This window comes from Vipera ursinii, assembly GCF_947247035.1.
Source record: "Vipera ursinii genome assembly, chromosome: 1".
Classification (NCBI taxonomy): Eukaryota; Metazoa; Chordata; class Lepidosauria; order Squamata; family Viperidae; genus Vipera; species Vipera ursinii.
Window position 1 is genome coordinate 34,403,283 of NC_139512.1, and position 24,737 is coordinate 34,428,019.

General features: G+C 37.2%; 1 protein-coding gene across 2 annotated transcripts in view; it reads right to left on the minus strand.

The window, feature by feature from the left end:
- The window catches only part of RCOR1 (REST corepressor 1), a 161,249-nt gene that overhangs the window by 38,217 nt on the left and 98,295 nt on the right, over positions 1-24,737 (minus strand). For both annotated transcript variants that reach the window (XM_083360256.1, XM_083360255.1), the window contains exons 5-7: positions 20,545-20,706; positions 16,597-16,715; positions 3,681-3,759 (exon numbers count right to left, since the gene is read on the minus strand). In XM_083360256.1, the coding sequence (XP_083216382.1) occupies positions 3,681-3,759; positions 16,597-16,715; positions 20,545-20,706 (360 nt within the window). The remainder of the gene's footprint in view (positions 1-3,680; positions 3,760-16,596; positions 16,716-20,544; positions 20,707-24,737) is intronic.

Sequence of the window (24,737 nt, forward strand, 5' to 3'; positions counted from 1 at the left end):
TAAATTTCGCTTCCATAGGAGATCATTGTGCAAACCACTGACAGCATGTTTTGATCTTTGTAGGCATAGATGCATTCTGGCATCTGAATATTAATTCTTACTTACTTCACCATGTGTTAGTCTGGGGTTCTTGACTTAACATTTTACTCTTGATCATCAGTCCTGTAAGGCAGAAGCTGTCCACCATTCATAGCTTCACTACCAATTCTAAAGCTGGTTGCTTTTCCTGTAGTTATTATTTCGATCTTCTTTATATTTAATCTTAGTCCCATTTTTTTCACTTGACTTTTATTACAAGACCTTGCAGATCATTTGCATTTTCAACGATTAGAGTAGTGTCATCAATACAGTACAGATTATTGATGCATCTTTCTTCAATTTTAAATCATGTTCATTTTCTTCCCATCCAGCACTCAGTGACATTGGTTGTGTTATTTGGAAGTTATTTCACAACATATTTCCTGGTTTCACCCTTTCACCCTAGCTGTCACATCTTTGCTGGCCCAGGGCTGTAACTACTTTGAATGCCAGGTCAACCTGAAGCAAGTTTGCCCTCACTCATAACCTTATCATAGTTAAGGATTCCAACTTGGTATGTATCACTGAGACCTGGCTGAGTTCAGAAGGGGGCATACCCCTCTTGGAGCTGTTTTCACCTGGGTTTTAAACTCAGCATCAACTGAAATCCCAAGGAAGATAGGGATTGGGTTTTACCAATCTGTTTTAACCTACTTTTTAATGTGTTTTAACTTATTCGTGGGCATTTTGTTTAATTTTTCTATCTTGTTTTTTTAATATGTATTGCCCTGTTCACCGCTCTGAGTCCTTCGGGAGAAGGGCGGTATACAAATAAAATTAATAATAATAATAATAATAATAATAATAATAATAATAATAATAATAATAATAATAATATCATCCATGAGTCTCAGAGGCTCTCAGACTCTCACTTCCACATAAAACAAGATATATGCCAGAGGTTTGGCTCTAGATAACTGTTGCATTTGCTGCTGATGTACAGGTAATCCACAACTTACGGCCACAATCGAGCCCAAAATTTATGTTGCTAAGTGAAGCATTTGTTAAGTAAGTTTTGCCCCATTTGACGACTTATCTTGCCGCAGTAGTTAAGTGAATCACTGCAGTTGTTGAGTTAGTGACCCAGTTGTTAAGTGAATCCAGCTTCCCCACTGACTTTGCCTGTCAGATGGTTGCAAAGGGGGAATCACATGATCCCGGGACACTGCATCCATCATAAATATGAACCAGTTGCCAAGTATCCGAATTCTGATCACATGATCATGGGGATGCTGCAACGGTCGTAAGTGTGAAAAACGCTCATAAATCACTTTTTTCAGAGCTGCTGTAACTTTGAATGCTCACTAAACAAACCGTTGCAGGTCAGGAATTACCTATACTGCCCTTCTCTGCCCAGCCATATCCTGGCCTGAGCTTCTGGATTTTGTCACAGTTGGTCACAGAATCCTTGCTGTTAGGGCTGGCTTCTGGATGGTCAACCTACATATAGAGAGCCCTGGAAGAAGCACTAAGATAGCTTTAGTCATGCACATTTATGGTCTGTAGTGTATTAGGATGGAAATAGTGCATCCATTCTTGTGATCCTTGATTGCTCAGCCATCTTCAATGCCATCAACCACAGTATCCTTCTGGAACAGCTACAGTACTTTGGAAATAGGGGCACCATTTTAGAGTGGCCCTTTTTTCTTTCTTTGTGGCTAGTTCCAGATCAATCCCACTAAGTTTGAGAGGTTGTGAATACTGAGGCTCCTCAAATCTGTGGAATTTCCATCTATATTCTTGGACAGGGTGATATTTTCCATTCAAGAGTGATGTGTGATTGGAAGAAGGTATTGTTTGGGACTCAGAACTCCTGCTGAAAACCAGGTAACAGTGCTTGAAAATCACTCAGAAGCTTCAACTAGTCCAGAATGTAATGATGTGGAAAGTGACAGGCATATCTTAGTATGCCCATGTGGTAGCCATGCTTTACAAGTTGTACTAGTTGCCAGTATGCTTCTGAATGCAGATCAAGGTGCTGGTCATCACCTATAAAGCTCTACATGGCATAGGTTATGTGATGGATTACCTAATCCCCATGGTTTCTTCTGACAGAGTTGGAGTACTTGGGTTTTCTTCATTAAATACTGCATCTACTGGTACCTAGGAAGTTTGTGTTTTCTGTAACGGCACCCGAATAAGATCCCCTCCCCAGAAATCTATCTGGCTCCCACCCTGTTGGCATTAAGTTAAATCTTGAAGACCTAGGCCTAGATAGCTGTAACCTCTTGTTAGATTTCTATTCTTCTGTACAGAGCTACCAGATCTCATCTAAATCTGTTTATATTTTTTTTAGTTATGTTGTGACCTACCCTGATTCAGGTGGTCTCCAAATTGAATTAAATAATTAAAATTAAATAGAAAGAAAGAAAATGTAACTTAAAATTGTATAATAAACAGGCAACCAAGCTTACAATATTTAAACACTAAAGCAACACTAACAACATAATCCTTTCTAAATCAACACTGTGTTAGGCTTTGCTTAAAGCAATTTTTGACTGTGTGCTAAAAATTACCAAGAACCCAGAGGACAAGGAACTGCACAATCAGTATGGCTTTGATTGCTGAATGAAGTATCCAGACAAATTTCCATTCAGGAGGTAATTTTTAAGATACTATGATCTATGGCCATTTTGGGTCTTAAAGATTAAAATATCAAATTGTGCCCAAAAGCAAAGAAGCAATCAACATTGCTAAGGCAGGCACTAGCCAAAATGATGGAATATATTATTTTGCATGTAGCAAGTCCCTGCTTCATCCCTTTCATTGCAAAATAAAGAGATAATGACATAATGATACTGAGATACTATTAATAAGAACACACAATGCCAAGCTGGAAGAACAATCTGTCTGATCTGCTACAATGCAGCTTTCAGAGTTTTAATAATCCTGAAATGACTGTTCAGAATATTTCTGGCCATATGGATTCTTCCACTTGAGCCAATTGATATATCCAAGATGAAAAGTAGTTGATAGGTGAAGGCGGCTGATGGCCACTGTTATTATCTGAATATCTTGTTTAAAAAGCTCACAACAGGCATCTGATATTTAAAGGGAACCCAAAACAAGATCAACAATCAGTCCTGAAATAGCACACTGCTCCGATTTTATCAGAAAAAACATTTAATTTGCTTATTCTCTTTGCATCCTCGCCCATATTTTATGATTTTACGCTGATTAAGTAAGCATGGGAAGAAACGATAGCACATCAAAAAACAAACAAGAGAGTAAGTCCTCCCCATTCAGCCAAAACACTGAGAAGCAAATCAACAGATACTCTTAAACTGAGATTTTTTTGAAGTAAATATAAATATGTACACCAAATTAGGCTACATAAAGAATTCATCCATGAAAAATGTCCTTCATATATACTAAAGTACTTAGAATGGCATCCTTAGATCACAGAACTTGTTATTATCAAAAGTAATTTAATAATATTTAAATAAATTATTTAGAGCAATGTTTCTCAATCTCAGTGACTAAGATGTATGGATTTCAAATCCCAGAATTCTCTAGTAAGCAAGATGCTGAGATTGAGAAACACTGGTTTAAAGAATAGGTTCACAGTACTTGATGCACTAAAGCATTATCAGGGAAAATACCTCTTTTTGGGTCTCCTTGTTTTGTTCAGCCTCAATGTCAATAGGGTTATTTCCATTTGCTTCTTCCATTTCATCCTCACTGAAAATAAATAAGACAATACCAAATTATTTCTCTGTGAAGACTGCTAGAAGTCCCCAGGTAGATACATTTTTTAAAAAAAATCTACATTTTATTTTGTTTATTGCATATATCTTATATATTTTTACACATCAAAATTTAAAAAAATGTGATCAGCATAAGTTTACAGAGGAGAAGTTTAAACTGAGGATATAATGTTGATATACAATTTAAGGTGATGTGATCATAAAATGAAAGTAATTTTGGTGTAGCGGTTAAGGATCAGGCTAGAAACTTGAGAGACAATGAGTTCTAGTCCTGCCTTGGGAATGAAGCCACCTGGGTGACCTTGATCCAGTCACTTTCTCTCAGCCCTGGGAAGGAAACAATGGCAAACCACTTCTGAAAAACCTTGCCAAAAAACTGCAAGGATATATCCAGGCAGTCTCTGAGAATCGGAGACAACTGAACACCACCAGCCCCCCCCCCCAAATCATAAAATTGAAGCACAAATGACAGGTTAAGCAACACTGATAATTTTACAATAAATAGCAGGATAGATAGAATTCTTTGAATTACCATCTGTTCTGTTATATATTGGGAAAAATATAACATCGCTGAAAAGCCTATTGCTCAAGTGTTGATTCAGAACAGAAGTTTTCAGCCTTCAACAATAGTTGCTTTTATCCTCTATTAGTTTTTATTTTTATAAAAATGTTTTCTTGCACTACTGCTTCACAAGCCTCTGAGTGATTCTTTTCAAGGGGTATGTCAAGTATACATAAACACCCCAATACTCTGTATTTTATCTCCTTGAATAAATCAAGTGCAAGAGTTCAGCACAACTATTGCTATTGTAACTACCAAAAGTCTTATACTTCTGACAGTCTATAAATCTAATAAAGAAAACAAATAAATGACTTCCTGTGGAATGGCCTATTTATTAAAATCACATATGTTCTCTCCTTCCTTTTTATAAATGTCAGATTATACCTGCTAGGGAGCATATGCTGAGCAATATGCCCAGCTATGTGCATGTGTTTCTTTTGGCTGAGAAAAAATACGTTTGGTTAATAATAAGTAAGAAATAATAGTCCAGTTTCAGGAAATGGAAACAATGCTGAATTTGAGATGACAAGTAGCCCCTGATTGGAATATTTTATTTATTTAGATTTTTAATCTGCTGTATAACCATTTTAAAACTAACCATCACTACCACAAGGTAAATTGCTACTTTAAGCATTGCACTTAGATGACTATCATACTAGATTGTGGAATGACCTTAAATGACTGAAAAATAGAACCTCGGCAAATAACTGTGTTTTATAACAAAATGGAGCTATCCTTATCATCTTCATCATCATCCTTTTAGCCAGCTAGTGCAAAATCCTGCCACAAGTCTACTGTGAGCATACTTTATGTAATGTAGACAATATTATATACATAGATTGATCTAACAGGTCTGATGAAAAAACTGCCAAGGCTACATTTACCACATGGTCAAGTCTAAAGTTCTGAAAGGGAAAGTGGGGATCAAGATGCAAGCATTTTCTTACAATTATAATTAATTAGAATACAATATGAATCCATCCATAAGATTATAGTTTCTGCATTGGATTAAATTCTGTGGATGGATGGATGGATGGATGGATGGATGGATGGATGGATGGATGGATGGATAGATATAAACAAACTAAGCGAATACTGGGATGGAATAAGAAAAACTAAAACAGTTTTTATTGCTAAAAGATCAAGCTTTCGTTGGCTAACTGCCAACGTCGTCAGGATGGAAACGCTGGGGTGGGGAGATCGCGTTTATACTGTTGGTGTCTGCACTCTGCTCATGGAGCGCGTCACTGATCTGTTTGTTGAGGTCGGCCGTATTTCTTTGAGCTGTCGCGCATCTGTTTTTGGGGGATGTAGTTGTCTCTGGGTATCTGTTGTCAAAAGTGAATTGCTGATATTTCCATGTCTTGTAGCCATAGCTCTAGTCACTGCCCGTGTTCTCATACCAGAGGTTCTAAATGGTTGCTGCTCTTCTTCCCTGAGTTCTACATTGCAGGGTGGTTGTGTGTTGGCAGTTAGCCAACGAAAGCTTGATCTTTTAGCAATGCAATAAAAACTGCTTTAGTTTTTATTATTCCATCCCAGTGTTCGCTTACTTTAATTTTAACATGCCTGGGATTCGCATTTTTAATCTTATCAAGGAATGTGTGTGTGTGTGTGTGTGTGTGTGTGTGTGTGTGTGTGTGTGCATGTGTGCGTGTATTCCAAATATGAAATTAAGTATAATTTACATTTTCTATTCTTCTATGGAAGGAATTGCTCATAATTTCCAATGAAAAATGTAGAGTATCAGCAGCTATTACTAAGCCATGTTACAGTATATTTCTGCCCAACCCCAGAGTCATGCATTTCTTATTCAGTAAAGAATTAAGCCTTTTGTTGTGGTACCCAGACTACTGAATACTACCACTACCACCACCCCTTTGTAGAAATAAAGCCTGGATTAACATTATTACAATTCAGTTACATGGTGAAGAAATTTATGTTCAAACTGGCATTTAATCTCATTTGATTATTCTGTTTATTATTTATTATAAACTGTTACATTGTTTTATGGATTATATCTATGAATTCCTACAATGCACATTTATAGTTACTGAGACTCATACACATACAAGTTAATTTGCTGGCCAGAAACCTTTCTGTTTGTAGACTGGGTTTTCCCACAAGGATGAAATCAGTAAATATTACATCTCCGCAGGTTCTCAATCTGTCAGTGATACCTGCTTGGGGGTAGGGTGGGGGATGTCATAAGTAAAAATGAAAGTTGTCCTAATTGGTGGGGAGGTTAATGTATGCAGAGCATAATCATTGCCCAAATATGTTCCCGTTCTGCCTGTGCCAAGCAAGTTTCCAAGAGAGCTCCAGTTCTGTGTGCACAAGCTTCTTTGCTTGCACTTGGAAAGCTATAGGATACAGGCAGTCCTTGATTCATGCCTAGTCACATAACAACCGTTTGAAGTTACAAGAGACTTCAAAAAAGCTACTTACCATCTACCCTCAGAGTTAAAACTGCTGTACCCTGGCCCCTACGGCCACATGATTGCATTTAGGGCACTTGGCAACTGGCTTGCATTTATGACTGGTTGCAGCATCTCACAGTCATGTGACTATAAATTTGTGACTTTAAAGAAGAATATTTGTAGCTCAGGTTTGAAACGAGGTATCCTTGGTGCCCTCTGTGCTTGACGGTTTTCTTGCAGAGGTTTCATTACCCAAACTAGATTAATCTCATCAGTGCTGATGATATTACCTAGTTCGGGTAAGGAAACGTCTGCAAGAAAACAACCAAGCTCAGAGAGTACCAAGGACCCCTCAATTTGTGAGTTTTTTTTCCTGTTTTTGGCAAAAAAACAAAAACAACCATTGGATATATTGGATTTGCTTAACCACGTGATTCACTTAATGACCACATTCACTTTAGACAATTGTAAAAATCATGTCTAAGTCATGTAGTGGCTCAGCTTATGACTGGAATGACTTATGGCCAAAATTCTAGGCTCCACTGTGGTCATAAGGTAAGGACTATCCTCTTGCTCTGCCTGTACTTGCCCAGCGAGGGAGATTTGAAGGAAGGGCTGTGATTAGAGGATGGTTTCCTACATAGTGGTGGCCTTTGTTATAGCATCTACTGTTTCAGCAATTTTTGACATTTCTGTGGAATAAAGTTCAGTATTAAAGAAGTTAGTAAACGTGAATGTATCCATTTAGATTGTTCATTATTGTTTTATTTCTGTAACTTTTAAAAGTGAGAAAGCTTTTAAAATTAAGGTAAGGCAAGTTTAAAAATGACAGATGCATCAGTAATGCCAATAAAAATAAGCCTATGTCAAGAACGTATGATGGTGGTTACATATATTTTGGTTTCAGAAATATTTTTGGAGAAAAACAATCTCAGTGTGTTATTTCTTAGAAAAAGCTATTTGTTGAGATTGTGAAGCCAGGTATAAATTGCTAATAAAGCTCAACTCCCCTCCACCCCCATCTTTCAGATATATTTTTGTTTGTTTTCCAAAATGAAAAAAAAAACCCAAAGCATATGATGAAATATGAAACAGTTGGATTTTTAAAGGCAAGATTAAATCCTGACACAGAGTAATATTAGCCTGTCTCTCCGCTCTATCAATAGCAATAGAACTTATATACCACCCCATAGTGCTTTACAGTATTCTCTGGGCGGTTTACAATGTCAACATATTGCCCTCCAAAATCTGGGCCCTCATTGTATCAACTTTGGAAGGATGGAAGGCTGAGTCAACCCTGATCCCTTCAGAATCCAACTCTGGACTGTGGACAGAGTTAGCCTGCAGTACTGCAGCTTAACCACCGAGCCACCAGGTGGAATGGGATAACATGCCACGGCGAACCTGCCACAGCCAACTCACTGCTGCCAATTTGCCATGGCCAACTTGCCATGGCCAGTCACCACAGCCACTTACAATTCACCATGGCTAATTCGCCATGGGAAAACTTATTGCAGGATAATTCAACAATCTTATTTATTTAAAATAATTAAACATTTTTTTGAATTTTTGTCATTTACAGTTCATTTTGTCCCTTCTTTTGCATCCAATAATGACCAATAATCTCACCTTATATAAAGGAGCTTTCCATGAGACCAAAATTGACTTTAAAATACAAATAATAAGTGTTATACACAACCAAGCTAGCTACTCAAACCTCTAGAATTTAAGATAAGATAACCTTGTCATTTTTTTTTACTGTGGGCACAACAGCACACATCAAAAGTGAAATTTAGTTGCACATACATGACAGACACGTAAACATACTATAAATAATCTATGTATAGACCCACCCCCCTATATATACATAATAAATATTAAATACTGTCCATCTTGAATATATAACAGAAGGAGGAAGCTTGAGAGTTCACAAGGTTAATGCTATATGGAATGAAACTATGGCTGAAATTGGATGTTCTGCTGCAGATACCACAAAGCCTCCTCCCAGAAAGTAACAAGGAAAACAGGTCGTGAAGAAAATGTGTAGTGTCCCAGATAATCTTACAGACCCTGATCAAGTAACGCTTCTGTGCTATGTCCTGGATGGGAGGGAGGGAACTGCCAATAATCTTTTCGGCCATCCTCACCACTCTCTGCACCGCCTTCCTGTCTGAAGCAGTGATGCTTCCAAACCAGACTGTGATGCTATATGACATGATACTCCTGATCATTTCCCTGTTGAGAGTGGTCAGGACATGGGAAGGAAGATGTGCTTTTCTCATGCGACGCAGAAAATGCAGGCGCTGCTGTGCCTGCTTCATCAGTTTCTCACTGTTGAGAGATCAAGACAGCCTACTCGTTAGCTGCACACCCAGGAATTTTATGCTGGTAACCATCTCCACAGGTGAATCATTAATGCACAGAGAAGTGTGGCTGTGCCTGCCTTTTCTGAAATTGCCAATGATCTCTTTGGTTTTCCCAGTATTTAAAACTAGGCTATTTTCCTTTTTTTAATTGAAATTTTTTTATTGAATGTACATTTAAAAACAAAAGTGGACATGTTTTCCTTACACCAGTTCACCAATCCCTCAACCTCCTTACGATAAGCTTCCTCATTGTCATCATGAATAAGGCCCACTACTGTTGTATCATCTGCGAACTTCACAATATGGTTGGTGGCAAACCTAGCACAACAGTCTTGGATCAGCAGGGTGAACAGCAGTGGATTTAGGACCAACACTATCAACTGTGTTTAAAATAATAAATTATTGTGTATGGACAGATTTGCTAGTTTTTGCTGATTCTTACATTGAGATTAATGTGTTTTAGAGTCCAAAAATTCAGCATATATAAAAAGGGTATGCTGCTTCAATCCACTAACAGCCTCAGTTAAAGACATGGGTATATTGTGAACTTTTCAGAGATGGCACACTAAACATTTTCAGAGATGCCTCAAAATCTGAGGAAGATGCAGCACTTGTCTAAGTTAATTTAAATCTTTATCCTGAACTGTATTTTATATTAAAATTACATATATTCTAATCATGAGACAGCACTTCTATCTTAGATATACTGTTGAAGGGAGCATTCATAATATAATAGCACTATTTGTAATACATGTGTAAGATTCAGATTCAATGAACAGGCATATCTTTCCAACAATCCATGAAATTAAAAAGATTTTGCAGAAGCCTATGTGATGTAAACAGTTATGTGCAATTAATCTTTTTTTATAATTGCTTCTACAACCTACATTAGTGTTTTTACTGCTGCTCTTTTAAAGCTCTTATTTAAGTTTTCAGTCTAATATGAAAACAGGTAATGACTCATACAACAATGGTTAAGAAAGAAGTAGTTACTAAGATTAACTAATATTAGCCTTCATAAATGAACAACAATTTAGCACCATTTTTCCCCTTCTTATTGTACTAACCTAACAATTCATTTTTATTTTTTTTAAATTTTTTAAATTTTTTTAAAATGGGCCTAACCATTAATTGCCAATACATGGGAAGAGAAAGGGTAGACAGACAGAAAATACTGGATCATTTCTTAGTCAGTAGCAGAAATGAAGGAAATCTGAAATTGCAAAGAAAGTATACACAATTTCAGTTTTGGAAGTGATATTCAACACTAATTTTACTTAGACTGAATATCTGGGGCAAAATTAATAATTTAAAAACAAATGATACTGGTATTTATTTGTGACAGTGCCCTCCTATTTTTCAAGCAGGAAATTCCCATTATCAGTGAAGATTTAAATTTATAACTTCTTCCTCGACTTAATAAAATAGCATGTTTTGACTTTTAGGCCATTCTGGAATCTATATTTTACACTTTGATGAGAAAAAAATATAGGTGGTTAAGTGCCCAAGATGGAACTACAACTCATGGTCTCCTGGTTGTAGCCTGATGCCTTAATTACTATACCAAACTGGCTCCGATATAAAATAACCATCTTATAACTGATTATAACAAATTAGCATTTCCAGCATATGAACATAATGGAAGATCATTTTGTATGCCATATTTCTATAGAATAAATTATTAATTAAACAAAAAACATTACTTTGCTTCTATTGGATATCTATGTGTCTTTTTAGAAAGAAATCAGCTCATTCTTAGTGATATAGTACTCAAAACAGAACGGTGGTTCATATAATGAACTGCTAAGCTTGTAAGCCGCCCTGAGTCTTCGGAGAAGGGCGGGATATAAATGGAATTTAAAAAATAATAATAATAATGTGGCTGGTACTTTCACATACTGATTCTATTTTGCAAGTATTCAGATTTTGTTATTTCTTATGTTCTTTTGAATTATATACTAACAATTTGGAATCAAACAATGTAAGTCCATATTACATATTCTATGATCACTGAATAATTCATATTGATCTATCATCTATCTATCTATCTATCTATCTATCTATCTATCTATCTATCTATCTATCTATCTATCTATCTATTAAATTTATTTGCTGCCCATCTCACCGTGGGTGGATTACAACAATAAAATGGGAAAAAGTGCAAAATGTAAAATAACAAAAGTAATGGAATGAAACAATAAAAGTAAACAGTGGAAGTACAACAATATGACATTTAAAAGATTAATGAAAGGGAAGCAGGAAGCACAGCAGGTGGAAGTGGAGTGCTAGTGTTGTGATTCCATGCCAGCCTGTGATCCTGGCAGCCAAGTCTGGGGAATCAGAGGAGGAGGAGGTGCCTGGGGAGCCATCAGAGTCGGAGGAAGACTCTGATGAGATCCAGGACTTACAATCTGATGAAGAACCTGGCCCCTCCACTCGTGCTCAGGATGAGACTCAGATCTGCTGGGAAGCTGAGTCAGACTTTGAGGATGCACAGTTGGAAGACATTATAGATGCTCACAAACGCTGACAGGTTACAAGAGCAGGACAGAGGGAGGCAATGGGGCAGCTCCAGGGGAGGAGGAGAAGGCATTGAGAAGCCATACCTTGGGGGTGCATAATAAAAAGGGAAGGTGTGGGCAGTGCTGGTTGCTGAAGGCAATCATTTGCAAAGGACTCCAGTTTCAAGGTATCATGTTTTGTTTGCTTTGCCTGGGAACTATTTCCTGTTTGACTTGTGCTCTGTTTTGCTTTTGAACGTGTTCTGTTGCTTTTGCTTTTGGGACATTTATCAGGTCTGTAACTCAAATAAAAGGGGTTGGTTTTCCAGCCTACTTGTTAAAAAGAGGGATTTGTCTTTGTGAAGTAACAAAGAAGTACGTAGGCTGGGACAGAACAGTTAGTTACTCCAGCAACCACCTCTAATGATGTACTCCCCTGCTGGGCCCCCAGGTCAATAGGCAGAGCCAAGTCTTCAGGCCATTGCGGAAGGGTGGGAGAGTAGGGACAAACCTCACTCGAGGGGACAGAATGTTCCAGAGGGAACGTAAGGTTATACAGAATATTCTGAAGAACACTTATTTTCTGACCTGGAATTCTGCTTGTAGGACTATTTACAAATTTATTAGAGTGTGTGTATAAGTTTGTGTGTGTTAATATATTAACTCTACATATATAATAGTTAATGACAGTGTAGTATTGTGAATAAGGTGTTAGACTGAGGCTGGGAAAACATATGTTCTAGTCCACCCTTGGAACTGGGTGATATTGGGCCAATCACTCACAAGCAACCATAGTGTGTGAAATTGAATAACATCTACAAACTGCACTAGACCAGCATGGCCCATCACAATCTATGAAGAGGCCATTATCTTGGTGATAATTTACATGTTTAGTTTCCTTTTTCCTATTGTTCAGTAAACAATTAGGTAAATTAACTGCAATACATGATGTAAAGCTGTAAAGTTAAACTTTGTTAAGGACATCAAGGTGTACTTTGTGGGCTTCTCTCTCTTTCTTTGAGCAAAATAAATTAATTAAAAAGGATAACATTTTAAAGGGAATGGTTCATGTACTTCTGCTTGGAAACTGATCGTTAAAGAGCTATGTAATCATTATGATTGCCACCCAATGAAGGTGAAATGAACTAATACATATGCAGGATTATATTCTATCTGAGTGGAGAATCAATGTCCCTATTCCACTGGTATTATTCACATTGTAATTGCAGAGCTATTCCTTCAATCTGCAAATTTCATCAATTACTGCTATTGCAACAGTAATGGGCAGTATAGAAATTTGACAAATAAAAAAACTGTCCTTTTTCTTTGGATTCTCAAGTGTCCTTTTTCTTTGGATTCTTCAAGAACAACTTGAAGAATCTGAAGAATGGCTGGCTATAAAGTAGAAATCAAGAATTGCATATAACATTTTAGACAAAGAAATGTTTTTGTCTGTGCAGTCTGGATTAATTTAGACTACTTGTATATTTAACCATGTATTTGCCAAATTGTTGACAGATTAGGTTTAGAGACCATAGTTTTAACTAAAAAATTTTTTTCTAGTCTTTAGTAATAACTAAACTTTGTTGATCTATGAAAGTGTAGAATACTATATAAGTCTGCAATTTTCCTCTGCAATAACCAATAATTGTGAGCTTAGTAAGGAGGGAATGTGGTAGTGGGGGCACTGGTATTTTTGAACTACAGTTCTAAATTTACAACAAGTTGAATATAATAAAATGCAACATGCAACTATCCAGGTGATTTATTTCTCAGAATAATCATTTGGTGAGAAATACAAGGCAGATGTATATTAATTTATAAGTCAAACTCTCAATGGTATGAACAGCTGTATAATAGAACTAATTACTGAGAGAGACAGAGCTGGTAGACATATATTAGAGTATTTAACTAGGATCCCTGCACTGAGCAGTGGATTCAACAGATTTTCAGCTCCATGAGTCACTGGATTCATTTGCTTCACCTTCAACTCCCAAGAATTCTCATGGAGAGGCAATTCAAATAACCTTAACGAAGAAATATAATCCAAATTATTATTATTATTATTATTATTATTATTATTATTATTATTATTATTATTATTATTATCATTATTATTATTATTATGCAAAACATATTACTTCAAATAGGAATATCAATTCTGTTCCAAAAGTTTAAAGAAATTACAAAAAGAGGTAATTGTTTAAAATTTGAAAAATAGTTTAAAGGGGTGCTTAAGTATCATCCATATTTTAGCAAATGCAAAACATTTTAGTCTATTAAAATTTAAATCCCCCAAATGGCTTACTTTCCCACTTCTACTTTGTGTTCTAACTGTTCTATTAGTCATCTGAGAAAACATGTGTCCTGACCTGCCTAATGGAATCTTATTTTATGATATCTTTTAGGTATTCTTGCTAATGAAAGGAAGTATCAATTCAATGATCTAGATTCTAGGAAGATTTGTTTATTGCTATTAGAAGAAACAGTATAACTAACAATTCTATACAGATTTTTCCTTCAGTGATTGGCAACCATACATGACAGGTTATAATCTTAAAGACAAAGTGCCAATTTCAATATTTGTTTTCAGATAAACTGGCTTGTTTGCTGAATTTCAGCTATCTTTCAGCTATTAAACCAGAAACAGATCTCCCTCACAAGCTTATTTAATGTCTAAAATATATGTACCCGTATTTGTGGCTTTCAATTACCAAACCAACTACATCCTAAGCCTGCACTTTATGTATTTTATGAATGCGAGCACATATGTGCCAGGTTGGCCCCTTTCCCAAAACTGTACAAATGGAATCACCATCTCCATAGCAACAAGCTCTCATTTTGAATCAATATTCCTGCACTGAAAGAACACAGTATTAATATAAAGTCCAGGTGCTGGCAGATCGTCATGGATTCTTTAAGTCCAAACCTATAGCAAATTGCTTGTAAATCAAATTAAATTTATGAGATAATTTAATTCTACACAATGAGCAGCATACATATAAAAAAGACCCACAGGAGACAGTAAAGTTTTATTAATATGATTCCCATTCAAAAATTTTGGTTATATGATGCAAGCTTACAAATGCCATGAAAAAGGTATTGGTATAATTATTACTCAGAATTAAAAATTCAAATGACTAAGCCTTTTGCCTGTGATGATAAATTTTAAGATTTATTTTAAAAAGGTTATGACTGTTCTTGATTACGACTAACGTCTAATCCTCCAAATAAAGTTCCCTTTCCCTCTGTTCATGGTATACATAATGAAGATAAGATGAAATACAGAAGTCAAATTAAACATAGTTTCCCATGTGGCTACCAACTCCCAGAACAACCATCATTTAAAATACTTTTTAATATACTGGTTTCTTCCAAAGCTGATCATCACAGTTTAGATGAACAGGAACTTGCTTATCAAGATACAGTATAAGTTGACTGATGCATTAATACAAAGGAAAAAAGGAACACTGCATAGCAAAGAGTTTGTTCATATCTTGAGTGAGCAACAATTCACAGAGCTCTTTTCTTATAGAGCATTTCTGGCATGGGAATAGAACACGTGAGTGGAAAAATCATATGGGGAAAAATCATAACAAAGCCTGGAACAAAAATGCCTGGAGTTTAAACCTGCAGACAATCTACATGAGCAATTCAATATCAATTGGGATCCTGAATCAATGTTCTGGATAATGTTAAGACAATCTCTGTTAATTTGTTTGTATTATTGAAAAGAGTTCTATGCAAGACTTTAGGGAATGGATTTGTTGGAACTTGTTTGGGAGGAATGGAGCAACAAGTAAATTCTTCCTGCACAATAGTCAGGCACATAGTCTCTGCAATCAACATGAATATGAACATCAGATACTTCAACACTGAGTTATGTGATGTCCTTCCATGAATTAGGATGCAATAAAACCACTCAGCTAGTGATGTGTTCAACCAGGAAAACTACCAATATATCAGCATTGCACTGCTTACCACAATAAACCTAAGCAGAAGTGTGAATTATAGAAGACTATCTTTCTAACATCTGTATACATGATCATAAAAATCAATACATATGCCCAAGTTTCTAAGAAGTTTCAAAGCTGACATTGTAATTATTATGTTTCTTGGAGGAAATGATAGCACAGGTACAATTACTGTATAAAACATGGAACCTTAGACACACATTCTTATACAGTAATTATATCTATTCTTATTTACCATTAGAATGGAACAAGCTACAATAGAGCTCAGAATTTTTTAAAAAGTATCTGATGTAGAGAAACACAACAGCAAAGTAGCATTTGTACCCAAAATGTCAGCAGTTTACAAGCTCTTTTCTTTTGCCTGTTCTGAAAAGCGAGATAGCCTCCTGTGTGTTAATTTTCAAAGAGCTAGCTTTGAACAAAACAAAAAGAAACACAACAAAATTATTGTAGCATAATCCAGATTTCCCCCAACCTATTATCCTCATATGGCCTAGAGGGCACCAGTTTGGTGTAGACTTTGGTGGGTTTTTATCTACTACATCAAGTGTCTTTCGAGCAGGTTTACCCATATTTAAGCCATTGGTCTTGAAGATGCACTGAGTGGGCAAGGATGGTATGTAAGCTCGTTTTAATATATAAGATGTGAGTTTCTGCCATCATGTTTTACAGATGTTTTGTTATATTTTATTATGGTTCCATTACTTCAAAAGGGTCCTGAAAGCCTTTGCCTGCAGCCTCAGAGATTCTTCAAAAGTTTCTGCCATATTTTAATTCTTCATGCAAAAGAAAGTGAACATTATTAAACTCATGGGAAATAACCATTAGAATTATGTGGATCTTTAAAAACAACGTTCCACTCCGTCAAATTATATCAGCTACTTGGCTTTGATCTGACTGATAACAGGAGTTCTGTGCATATGGAGCATAAAAGCCTTCAATATTTCATCAAAAGTTAAGTGTAAAGTGCACAATTGCCTCTGCTTACCTTTCTTCTCTTTCTCTTTTTTGCTTTCGTGCATGACGATCCATGACACTTGTTTTGGTTCTTGTCTTTTTCCAGGAGTAGTAAAACTTTACCAAACTTGCTATTGATTTGTCAGGAAGCTGAGGAACACAAAATAACTGTTGAAAAAAGCACACATAGCGATATTGTGTCCAATAGTGATGCTTCTCAGCTAATGAAGATCACATAGGAGCCGTGACCAGGGGGGCTTTTGCACAGGTTCGCCTGGTGCGCCAGTTGCGTCCCTATCTGGACCGAGACGCCCTACGCACAGTCACTCATGCGCTTGTGACCTCCCGTTTGGACTACTGTAACGCTCTCTACATGGGGCTGCCCTTGAAGACCACTCGGAGGCTTCAACTGGTGCAGAATGCGGCTGCGCGAGTTGTAATGGGGGTTTCCCGATACTCCCATGTAACACCTCTACTCCGCGAGCTGCATTGGCTTCCGGTTGCCCTCCGGGTGAAATTCAAGGTGCTGGTTATTACCTATAAAGCCCTACATGGCCTGGGTCCGGGTTATTTGAGGGAACACCTGCTGCCGGCATCAAACGCCCTTCGCCCAGTGCGCTCCCACAGGGAGGGTCTGCTCAGGGTTCCGCCGGTGAGAGATTGCCGGCGGGTGACACCCAGGGATAGGGCCTTCTCAGTGGGAGCGCCTGCCCTCTGGAACCAGCTGCCGGTGGAGCTGAGAACTGCCCCCGACCTCCGATCATTCCGCCGGGGCCTGAAGACCTGGCTCTTTGAGCTCTCGGGCCCAGGCTGAGGAGAAATTTTTTAATTGGGTTTTAAATTGTGTACAGGGTTAATTTAATATTTTTTAATATGGTTTTAACTTTTGTATGTTGGATTTTTTAATTCCCTGTAAACCGCCCTGAGTCCTCAGGGAAAGGGCGGTATACAAATGCAACTAAATAAATAAATAAATAAATAATGATCCAGTATGAGCAGAAGCTGGCAATTAGTATCTTGGATTTCAAACAGAGCATCCTATTGCTTTCAAGAAATTAATCTGCTTTCAACAACTCTATTTTTTATTCTAAATCATTTTTTGTGTGAATTCTATAACAAAATAAAATATATGGTACAGATAATCTTTGACTTACAACAGTTCATTTAGTGACTGATCAAAGTTACAATTGCACTGAAAAAAGTGACTATGACTGTTTTTCATACTTAGACTGCTGTGGCATCTCCATGGCCACATGATCAAAATTCATATGCTTGGCAACTGACTCATATTTACGACGAATGCACTTTCCCAGGGTCATTTGACCTTCTGACAAGCAAAATCAATGGGAAAGCCAGATTCACTTAACAACCATGTTACTAACTTAACAACTGCAGTAATTCACTTAACAACTGTGGTAAGAAAGGTGGTAAAACGGGGCAAAACTCACTTAACAAATGCAACAGAATTTGGAGCTCAATTGTTGTCATAAGTCGAGGACTACCTGTAGCAGATGCTCAACAAGAAGCACACGTACATAAATATATGCTCTCAGATTCCCATAGGACGTAAGAATTAGGGTGAAGCTTCTAAAGACATGATTCATCTGAAACTGCTTGCTGTCCCATCATATGAATTCTTCAAATTAATTTTGGTGCCTCTTTCTTTCCTGTTTCGTCACTGGTTTACACTTCCCACAGTCAGTGAGAGATGGCAGTTGCCTATTTGACATTCTCAACATTCTAGTTGAGAATTCTAGCTCCTAAGTCATTTCCAGTACATACAGTGCAAAGTATACATGGCAAACATAGGTTAAAAATGGTAAAGGAGTCCCTGAGGATCTTACTCCGCTAACCATTGCTGACTATAAGAGGCTGTGCTCATGTCCATTTCAACATGGCTAGCATGACATCACAGAGGGCTGTTACTTTCCCACCAGTGGTACCTTTTTATCTACTCGCATTTGAATGCTTTAGAACTGCTAGGATGGCAGAAGCTGGGGCAAGTAATGGGAACTCATCCCATTGCGTGGCACTCAGATTTCAAACCTGGATTGCTGGCTTTCAGTCAACAAGCCCAGTATCTTAACCACTGAGTCACCACACTGCCTCAGGCAAATGTAGATATTATGACATACGAAGGCAACTGTTAAACAGTAAAAAGCAAGTAAAAATACGTCTCAGAGAGAATCACTGCTGCTTCCACTTCATTTATCTTTTAGACCGTGATTTGGAGGACTGACTGAATTCAATTATTATTTGCTTGTACAGAAATTTTTTTACTGGGAAAGAAAAATACTAGAAGAGTAATCCAAGATAATAATAATAATAATAATTATTATTATTATTATTAGTTACATTTATATACCGCCCTTTCCCTGAGGACTCAGGGCGGTTTACAGGGAATTAAAATCCAACATACAAAAGTTAAAACCGAATTAAAAAATATTAAATTGACCCTGTACACAATTAAAACCCCAATTAAAAATTTCTCCTCAGCCTGGAGAAATAATAATAATAATAATAATAATAATAATAATAATAATAATAATAATAATAAGAAGAAGAAGAAGAAGAAGAAGAAGAAGAAGAAGAAGAAGAAGAAGAAGAAGAAGAAGAAGAAGAAGAAGAAGAAGTTGGAAGGGACCTTGGAGGTCATCTAGTCCAACCCCCTGCTCAGGCTCTGGACAAATGGCTGTCCAGTCTCTTCTTAAAAACTTCCAGTGTTGGAGCATTCAGCACTTCTGGAGGCAGGTTGTTCCACTGCTTAACTGTTCTAACTGTCAGGAAATTTCTCCTTAGTTCTAGGTTGCTTCTCTCGAGAGATGAAATAGTTTTCTTTCTAGTGACCATAAGACATTCCTTTTCTTCCATTAACACTATTTTTTCATAAAAAGTCTACATAGCTAGCCCTAAGTCTTATAACAAAAATATTTTATGCTATAAGATTATTTCCTGCCTGTTAAAAGACTAGCTTTATGCTATCAGAATGCAAATCAGCAGCAGAATCATAGGTCATATCATAGAATTAAGGGATGGAAGGGGTAATTTAGACCATGGAATCCAACTTTACAGATATTCAAATCAAATTATCCTCAAAAAAGGGATGGCTTAGTCTTCAATGAGAGTGTTTTATGGATATCAGAAGCGCAATTCTTTAACTCTTTAAAACATTCAATAACCCAGAACAAACCAATTTGCTGGTTTGCAGAACTGGGAAAAATTCTTAAAGGCAGGCTACTAAATTGGAAGTCTTGGCCACAAACAGAGGAAAAATGGTTATTTCATCCAATTAACAGCTTGCAGTTATATATGTGCCCCTTAAACTCCAGTGATTAAAAATAAAATTTTTATTCTTTAAAATATCTTCACAGAAAAACAACTCTGCAGGAAAAACAATGTTTGCAGTGTTCGCGTCAATCAGATAATGAAGGTGGGTTTAAATGCAAGTAAAACTGATATTTAAATATCTCATACTTCTACCACCTTCTCTTTGAGTTTTATTTCAAAAATTGCTTAAATGTGGCCTGTTGCTAAGGTTTTCAGATATACAAACATGCATGGCACTATATTCAGATAGTGTGGAATATTTTGACAGACCATTACTGCAAAATGCTGCATGTACTGTTGATTTTACAAAACTGGAAAAATAATTTGATATTATTTTCCCTCTGTTAAAGACCTAAAAAATGATAATGAACTGGTCCTTTATAGTGCTAATATGCAGATACTATTTATTCTGTACAAAGTTTCCAATATACTACGTTATCATCTCCAAAATTCACTCAATCCATTCTTTTTCCTTGCTATCATCAATATTGGGTGGTTACATACTGAACTCTGTAAATAATAAACAAGGATAAAACGATGATACATGTATTTGGATAATAAAAACTAATCATTAAAATACATGTTAACTCCCTCATTTGTTTTTAAGTCAAGAACTTTGCATTTGCAATCTCTTGCACTTAACCATCCTTACCATTTGCTGAATTCGATGAAAAGTTTTTCCATGGAAACTGAAAGCTTGTTCAAATAATACTTTGTCTTCAACCGTCCACTCATCTGGGAAGGGGGTGAAATTCGGTAAATCTGCCAGAGATTTCTCGATGTTATGTTTGTGCCAAAACAGCATCCCAAGGGCCTGAAATGGGGAAAGATGGAACAGAAAGAAAAGCCCATAATCCAAGGAAAACAGTAATAATTCTGGCATGTTTACATTAAAAATAGCCAATCGCAGCACAATTTTTATGGGCTGATCTGTTTAAGATACTTCCCAATTGTCCTCTGCGACAACAGTCACAATGCATTCTTATTACACAGACAACTAGAGAGACAGAAGGAAGCAACGTAGAGATTCTCTCTTAATATCACTTATGAACTTGTAGACATAGGACTCTTTATAAGCACTGTCATATTACAAGTGATGAATAATACAGAAGACTTCAATCTAGAAATTTTGCAAAAATAGACAACAGGTTCTGAATGCTGTGAAGGCATTATCTTTCTTCTCCACTAAAGCACTATTGTATGGTGAGTATCCATGGGCCTCCGGGGTGTGTGTGTGTGTGTGTGTGTGTGTGTGTGTGTGTGTGTGTGTGGTGTCTTGAGGCTGCTGGTGCAAATTACTGCATCATTTTGACATCATTGTAACTTGTAACATAAGCCTACAACGGATATAGAAGTAGACTTCATCACTGAGTTGTTAATCTGCAAGTTAATTGTATAATTAGTATATAAACAGCCCCCTACAATTTGAATTTAAGAAAACTGGACGTTCTGTGAGAATGAATGGCCACTTTTGCATAAAGGAAATGAATCCTCAAAAATGCTCACAACTTTAATTGTGAGCATAATTTAATGTAGAAATACTTTAGGAGGAGGAGGAGGAGGAGGAGGAGGGGGAGAAGAAGAAGAAGAAGAAGAAGAAGAAGAAGAAGAAGAAGAAGAAGAAGAAGAAGAAGAAGAAGAAGAAGAAGAAGAAGAAGAAGAAGAAGAAGAAGAAGAAGAAGAAGAAGAAGAAGAGGAGGAGGAGGAGGAGGAGGAGGAGGAGGAGGAGGAGGAGGAGGAGGAGGAGGAGGAGGAGGAAGAGGAAGAGGAAGTAGTAGTAGTAGTAGTAGTTGTTGTTGTTGTAAGTGACGTTGGAGGTCATCTAGTCCAACCCTCTTTTCAGGCAGGAAACTCTATACCATTTCAGACAAATGGCTGTCCAGGCTCTTCTTAAAAACTTCCAGTGTTGGAGCATTCACAATTTCAGGAGGCAGGTTGTTCCACTGATTATTTGTTCTAGCTGTCAGGAAATTTCTCCTTAGTTCTAGGTTGCTTCTCTCCTTGACTAGTTTCCATCCATTGCTTCTTGTCCTGCCTTCAGGTGCTTTGGAGAATAGCTTGACTCCCTCTTCTTTGTGGCAGCCTCTGAGATATTGGAACACTGCTATCATGTCACCCCTCCTCCTTCTCTTTGTTAAACTAGACATATCCAATGCCAGCACTGTTCCTTATATGTTTTAGCCTCCAGTCCCCTAATCAACTTTGTTGCTCTTCTCTGTATTCTTTCTAGAGTATGGAGGCATTTTATTTAATTAATTAAGAGAAATACTATCATGTTTCATAAGGGCATTTTTGGGAAGTGTGAATAAAGGATATCTGGAAACCCCACTCCATTCTAAATTTTAACCTAATTTCAAAAGTCTGTTAGTTCCTGTACAGAGCAGCACAAAAAGACAGCTCTACAGTACACAATACTTTCTGCAAATCTATTTAATTCTGTAAATCAATGAATATATATGAAAAGGGGCTACTTATTTAATCAAAATTAAGCAGACATTCAAGCTTACTCAAGTAAAATCTTCTATTTCAATCAATTTCTGCAGTCATATAGAGAATCCACATATCTTGGACTAAAACCTTGACTCAGATAATTCAAAATGAAATGATAACTCTACCATTGGAGTTTCCCAGTCCTCCAAACCCATTTTGTAGGGAAGGGAAGGGAAGGGAAGGGAAGGGAAGGGGAGGGGAGGGGAGGGGAGGGGAGGGGAGGGGAGGGGAGGGGAGGAGAGGAGAGGAGAGGAGAGGAGAGGAGAGGAGAGGAGAGGAGAGGAGAGGAAAGGAAAGGAAAGGAAAGGAAAGGAAAGGAAAGGAAAGGAAAGGAAAGGAAAGGAAAGGAAAGGAAAGGAAAGGAAAGGAAAGGAAAGGAAAGGAAAGGAAAGGAAAGGAAAAATACTGCTTAAAAAAATCTGTGGCCCTATCCATGTCGTTATGTTGTCATTGTTGAACATCTAGGGAGTTTTCGTTTTGGCATTTTCTTAGCATGATTTATTGCAAGAATTTTACATATAATCAGTAATCACAGGAAAGATCCTACCCTTTTCAAGTCTCCAGTAAGGCATGCCTCATAGAACATGAAATTACAGGTCTCTTACTTTGGTCACTTTCAAGTGTTTCAAATAGGATGGGCTTCCCTATAATCTTTTCTTTAGACAGATTAAAAAGTTGAGAAATAAAGAAATCCAGATTCATCTAAGGCTTATTTCTTTTAACTGTATTAGCTGAATTATAATACTTATTACATCAGAATGAGAAAACATACAGTGGACCAGCTTTTGTTCAACTAGAACTTCCAATATCCCTTATCATTGACCATACTGACTTAAGTTGTTGCTTTTATTTCTGGAGGGACACAGGGGCATTTTATAGCCAAGAGCTGTGTTGTTTTAGTGGAAAGTGTTTGGGAACCACATATTGATAAGGTTTAAGGTCAATATGTGAGAAAATGTTCTTCAGTTCTGTTCCCCCAGTCCACAAATAAACACTAACACTATTACATTGGTCCATCTACTGACCTGCTGATCCTTCCATTATCTTTCACCCTCCCTTACCATGTATTCTGTTAATCTACTCCTTCCCCAGTACTTTACTGACCCCACATCAGAACTCCTACATGAAAAATAAGCTCTGATTCAGAGTGAGGAAAACAGAACAGCTAGCAACGAAAATAAAAAGGCTAAAGAGAAGCACCTCCCAGTGTATTATTATATTAGTGTATTGCCTAAAAACTTCCAACCTTTATGCGTTAGTGGTTCATTTGGACCAGGAGTCCTCAAACTTGGCCACTTTAAGACTTGTGAACTTCAACTCCCAGAATTTCCCAGCCAGCTGGCTGGGGAATTCTGGGAGTTGAAGTCCACAAGTCTTAAAGTGGCCAAGTATGAGGACCCCTGATTTACCTGTGAGAATATATAGGGAGCACTCTCACAAAGTGATGGATATGGTGACTGGAGCCAATCCTAGAACAGAAGGGGTCTTTGCAATCTCTGAAGTCAATGAAATTCTTCTGAGCTCTAGGTGAATGCATTACAGCAAATATAACTTGAGGAGGGCGGTTTGCTGAATGCAATTCATTTTTTTAATTAAAAGAAAATTAGAGAGGGACAGGAGCTTGACAACAGCTGTACATCACTTTAGGTAAGGTCATGGGTGAGTTGGACTATCTATAACTTAAACAAAGTGTGTGGCATTAGAACAACACAAATTGATGGCCTGTAAGTGGGCACACTTGTGCCTGGCTGCCAGCTTACTCTTCCTTCATCTTCCAACACCACAATGGTCCCAGGGCAGAGATGCATGCAATAGATTTTCCTTCCATCTGAAACCCACTTGGTTTCAAAACGTATGAAGGCTGTTCTTAAAACCTAGGGCAGGGGTAGGCAACCTTGGCTCTTTGGTGGACTTCAACTCCCAGAATTCCTGAGCCAGCCACGAGTCATAAAAGAGCCAAGGTAGCCTACCCCTGCCCTAGGGCATGATCTGCTTAAGAGACAGAAGATTATTCATTCTCCCTCACAACATAAATAGCTGTCCAAGTCTGTTCAGAAAATCTCTGGAAATTCTCTATAGAAAGTATTCCCAAACCGCAGAAGTGACTTGCTTTGTTTATAAGTCAGGAGATCTATTTCATGCTACCTTTTTAATGACTAGAGGCAGCCATTAAAAATTCTAATTTGATTTTTTTTAAGAAACTTAAAATGAACATTCTATTTGGAATAATTCTCAGCATTTATCTGGGTAGTGCATATTCTTTTTTATTATTCAGAAATAAATATAAGGAGTCTGTGTTTAAACAGGAAATCATCATTTGGCTTCCGCTGTGCAACTGGCCCTGTCTTTGGCTGT